Source organism: Eleutherodactylus coqui, chromosome 7 (assembly GCF_035609145.1).
Source record: "Eleutherodactylus coqui strain aEleCoq1 chromosome 7, aEleCoq1.hap1, whole genome shotgun sequence".
NCBI classification, from domain to species: domain Eukaryota; kingdom Metazoa; phylum Chordata; class Amphibia; order Anura; family Eleutherodactylidae; genus Eleutherodactylus; species Eleutherodactylus coqui.
Window position 1 is genome coordinate 47,761,627 of NC_089843.1, and position 4,829 is coordinate 47,766,455.

The 4,829-nt window shown below is 40.9% G+C and overlaps 1 protein-coding gene across 1 annotated transcript; it reads right to left on the bottom strand.

Annotated features, from left to right (window-relative positions):
- Positions 1 to 1,017: 1,017 nt before the first annotated feature.
- On the bottom strand, positions 1,018 to 3,870 carry LOC136573500 (forkhead box protein I1c-like). The gene is made up of 2 exons (XM_066574780.1): positions 3,279 to 3,870; positions 1,018 to 1,517 (listed from the first exon to the last, which is right to left on the bottom strand). Exons 1-2 carry the CDS (start codon positions 3,868 to 3,870, stop codon positions 1,018 to 1,020), a joined length of 1,092 nt encoding a protein of 363 aa, XP_066430877.1.
- Positions 3,871 to 4,829: the final 959 nt, after the last annotated feature.

Below are 4,829 nucleotides of genomic sequence, written 5' to 3' on the forward strand. Positions count from 1 at the left end.
CAAATCTGCAGCCACGTGTGAACATATCCTTGTGGTCCTGGGTGTTTGCCAGGAAGAATAGTCGCTGCAGACTAGGCGATTCTTCACGTAAAAAGTAACGGAAACCTGAGGGCTTAAACACATGGACACGTTTTTCTCCCCTTATACGGCTGTGATAATCACGGATGTATAACGGGACAAAGCGAAACCACTGATCTCCATTATAGTTCAGCAGTTTTGTTTTCACTGCAGGGATTTCTTGACCGTGAATACTACGGACGAGAAAATATAGCCCTATGTTCCCAGATTGTAGTGAACACATTGTGCGGGCAGATTGGGCAGCCGCTAGCTTCCCGCCTCTTTTTTCAAACTCCTGCACTCTGGCGTGAAATTTAAACTGCCATCGAGGGAGAAAAAAATCTCCCACATTCATACGCAACTACTCTCCGTACTGACGAGCGTATTTGCGCCCATGGCTGTGTGTTTTCAGCCGGACAGAGCTGGAATAACATGAGTGTGAACAAAGCTGAGGTGAACGGTAACAACTTTATGATTCCAAAAATATAAACACTTTATTAAAAAAATGTACAAATCTTTATTTTTCATAAATAAAACAACATTAATAAAAAGAACTTTTTATATACATAAAATACTTTAAATGTACATATGCATATATGTCTGATAATAATACAGCAATGGGTGTAGACAAACATATGTATGGTAGCAATACAATGTATATGATTGGTGTTACCAGCAGGATATTAAAGGGGCTGTACCAGGACAAAAAAATTACACCCTGTATGGAAAACTTTCCGATCAGTGAGGGTCTGACTGCTGGAACAGTCCTGAAAATTGTCCCTGCATGAATGGAGTGACAGTCATACAGCTGAGTTCAGCGGTCGGACTCCCACCAATCAGAACGTTATTCCTTATTCAATGGATAGGACATAACTTTCTATCTTGGCACACAACCCCTTTAATGTAATGTCCTCACCCAATGTTTGCAGAGCTTCTCAGGAGATCATGTACCCATACACTTCAGTATCTCCCAAAGAAGTGATGGGGCTGGGATTGTAGTGATTGGAGGATCTGTGGGTTCTGGTTGGTTGCAGAGAAAGCGTTATAATATGGGGCTATGCCGTAGAACATGTTACTGTCTTGTACGTCTCCGGCTAGATCCGCAGGAGGGATGGAGCTGAGGCTGTTCAGGCCCGTGATGTTTCTCTGAGACAGTTCATTCACCAAGGACATTTGTTTGCCTGCTGAGTTTGATTCAATGCTTGCCATACCACTGAAGAAGTTGCTGAGACAAGGGGTATAAGGAATGGCTGGAGGTGAAGGAGCCTTCATATTGTGCAGTATTGACGTCTCCTCGGCTGGTGGGGAGGGGGTAGACTCCGGGGTCGCTTTCTCTTTTCTGACGCTTGAATCATCTTTAACAGTCTTGGCATTCGATTTGCTCTTTCGCTTTCTGCGGAAATTGCCATTATCAAACATTTTTTCGCAGTTTGAATCAAGAGTCCAGTAGTTCCCTTTTCCTAAAAATACAAGAAAGAATGGATAAGTGGAAGTGAAGATAATGTAATGCACTAATAGGTCGAAAAGAAAAAAGGCACAAAAAATGGCCAAGCAGTAGAAAATGTTAAAGGTGATTTTTTTTCTTCAAAAACATACATAAAGCCATTAAAGCGATTTTCCCATCTCAGACTTTTAGAGCATCTTCAGGTGAAATGCAAAAAAGGTCAGATTGGTGAAATTCCTATCATTAGATTTAGCCAGTTCGGTTGTATGAGCTGGCATAGGGTACTCAGGATTATAAAAACAGCCAAGCTAACTTTTGTACTGCATGTTGTTTCTGTAACTTCCATAGAGTTTAATAGGAGTTACGCAAACAGTGTAGCATGGCACTACTTCCATAACTCTGGAGTTAGGCTTCTTTTACATGAGCCAATTCTAGTTCTGCATGAGCGAGTGATGACACCGCTAGCTCATTCGTTCTCTTGCAGCCTGTTGACTTGTTTAACAAGAATCATTCAGTCTTTCATAGAGAACCTAACGATTCTCGTTCATCATTCAGTTGCTGGCGTACGTTTAGACTTAATGATTATCATTCACTTTCGCTCATTCCGTCTAAAAAAGGATGACTTAGTGAAGCCTGCACTGAGCATGGGGTTGGACCAGATGATCCTGGAGGTCCCTTTCCACTTTACCATTCTACAAAATGGAACAAAAAATATATAAGGACAGCGCTCGCAGAGAGAATTCGGTAAATATGGCCTCTTTGGCAGAATAAGTAAGGTGTAGACTTACCCGGTGTTTAGTAGGACCCTAAATAGGGACCCACTAACACCCCATATCCACGTGAGCTTTGAATAAATGATTGATTATTCCTCCTCCAGAGTTCCTTTTATCCTGTCAGGCTAGGGACAAGGAGAGCCAGCAGATTCTATCAGCCGTATCCTCATGGGGATCCGTGTGCAAACAGTCAAGGTATATAGGGAAAAAAAGACCTGCGCTCCTTAAGGAAAGTAAATCCTCTGGTGCCAATAGTAGATACAACCTCCGTTTATTTCGTACGACACGTTTCGTCCTTATGATTTTATCAAGTACATTATGTCTTTTTTTCCCTATATACCTTGACACTTTACCATTCTAAAAGTACATTTACAGAAACGGCATCGCTTGGGATACTAAACTGTTAGCTTATCTCCCATTGGCTGTTTTCTTGTACATAATGGTGTTCAAATTATGGCCATGTTTGGCCGAGACAGAAATGCCCCTTTAGGAGCTGAACAAGTTTTCAAAAATATAATAGAATGAAAATGTAAATAAAAATAGAATTTAAAAAGGCATAAACTCCTTTCTTCCCCGATCTATAACACCACCAAGTGACTGTATTAATACGTTGTCCTGAAAGATGTAACATATTACACAAAAATGCAAATATGAACCTTAACTAGTTGTTAGTAATGGGCGAACTCTTGAAAAGTTCATTTTGGCCGGTTATAAACCTCTGCAAAACGTTTGGATCGGTCAAAATTACTTTGAACCAAACTAGAAGTTCACCAGGGCTTTTAGACAGTAATTTACCCCAGTGTTCAGGTCTAGTGTTGATCGAACCGAACCAGTGGAAGCTAAGTTCAGGTTTGTGCTGAAGCAAACTTTTAGCTAAATTGAACCCAAAACAGGATTCTACTGGTTTGGTTCGCTCAACATTGCTAGCAGTCAAATCATTTCTTGAAACTCCTTTTGCAATCTGGTTGAACTAATTAAGTATATTTCACCAGAAAGTTCCTTACCTGGATCACCTTCATCTCTTGCAACTTTCTTGAAGCAGTCATTGAGCGATAAGTTATGCCTGATTGAGTTTTGCCATCCTGCTTTACTCTTCTGGTAAAAGGGGTAGTTGTCCACCACGTACTGATAGATCTGGCTCAAGGTTAGTTTCTTCTCGTTGGAATTTTGAATGGCCAACGCAATAAGCGCTGAATAGGAACATGGAGGACGAACCCTCTTCATCAATTCTTCCTGGGATGCAACAGAAAACCAGCTAAAATCTGTTCCACCAAAACCTGAAGAATTTGGTAGGAATTGGCGCTGGGATCCATATGCTGCAGGCATATATGGAGATAGACTATTGCCATGGAGGTAACTTGATGAGTTGTTGACCCCAGATCCTCCAAGCCACAAATAGGGGTTTGCTGGTGGAACATAGTCCCCTAGTCCATAGTTGGATGTCCTCTGAGATGCTTGCAGGTTCTGCTGATGGTGCATGCTGAAGTTTTCACAATACATTGAGATCTCTGGAGGTTCCTGGGCAGTCTTCTGTTGAGGTTGGTGTGGGTTTGAAGCTGGAAGTGTCTGATGAGCTGAAAGTTGCATGGAGTTCATGCTCTTTATAGCACCTTCAAGACTCAAAGTGCTTCTGATGAGGTGTGTGAAGATTCAAGAAGACCTGCCTTTATACCACCTAAAACCTTTCAGCCTGGAGCTAAGAATAGGTGTGTCCTTTTCTGAGCAACCAGTTGGATAGCTCAATAGACAGTATTATGGGTGGGTGTAGACAGGTCTCACCTTCAGAGAGGCACCAGGCAGAACAATGTATCCTTTAAATTCATTGTTCTCATCTATTTGCAAGTGTAGGACATCTTTTCTCTATTTCAAATGCTAATTAATTGGCTCAAGTAGCAGTTACAGGACTCCTGTTTGCACAAGTCTTAACATACTGCTATTGGTTGAATATACAGCTTGTAATGTGCTATATCTTACTGAATGCTATAAACTAAAATAGCTGAAGCTATGGCATTTAGGCTTGTAGTTTACTGCAAACGCTACATCAATTCATTAGCCATTATCAAAATAAGCAAAAATATTTGCTTATTTGCAACCATCAGTGCAGAGTGCATATTAGAAAGTTACACTCTATGTCTATATACTAAATATAAATAAATATCTATTGGTGGTGCCTGGTATAGATTGTTGTTTGTGGAGCTTATGTAATTATAAATGGATTTGTATGGTCTAGTATCTGAAAGGGGAATCTGCTCTCTAAATGGAGCCTCCCTGTTTAGGGGTACTAAAGGTGGCCATATGAGATTGAGGTTGGCTGAAAACTGATTTTGGCAATGCTGGTAGACACTTGAATGCATATTAAAGGGGTTTACCACAATTGGTTATCACTTAATATACCAGAAATGGGTATTATCAGCTATTCATATGATACGTGATAAAAGCCTGATTGATGGGGGATCCAAGATCAAGGGTCCCGTACCTCACTATCCTCACTGCGGGTTCACTACATGCCTTGAAGGAAAAATCAAATAGAAAGGTGGTCGCACATGTGTGGTACT

Excerpts from the sequence above, each read along its gene's own strand:
- LOC136573500 (XM_066574780.1), bottom strand. The coding sequence starts at position 3,870 with ATGAACTCCATGCAACTTTCAGCTCATCAGACACTTCCAGCTTCAAAC. Across the intron at positions 1,518-3,278 it reads AAGAGATGAAGGTGATCCAG|GAAAAGGGAACTACTGGACT; the intron begins GTAAGGAACTTT and ends TTGTATTTTTAG.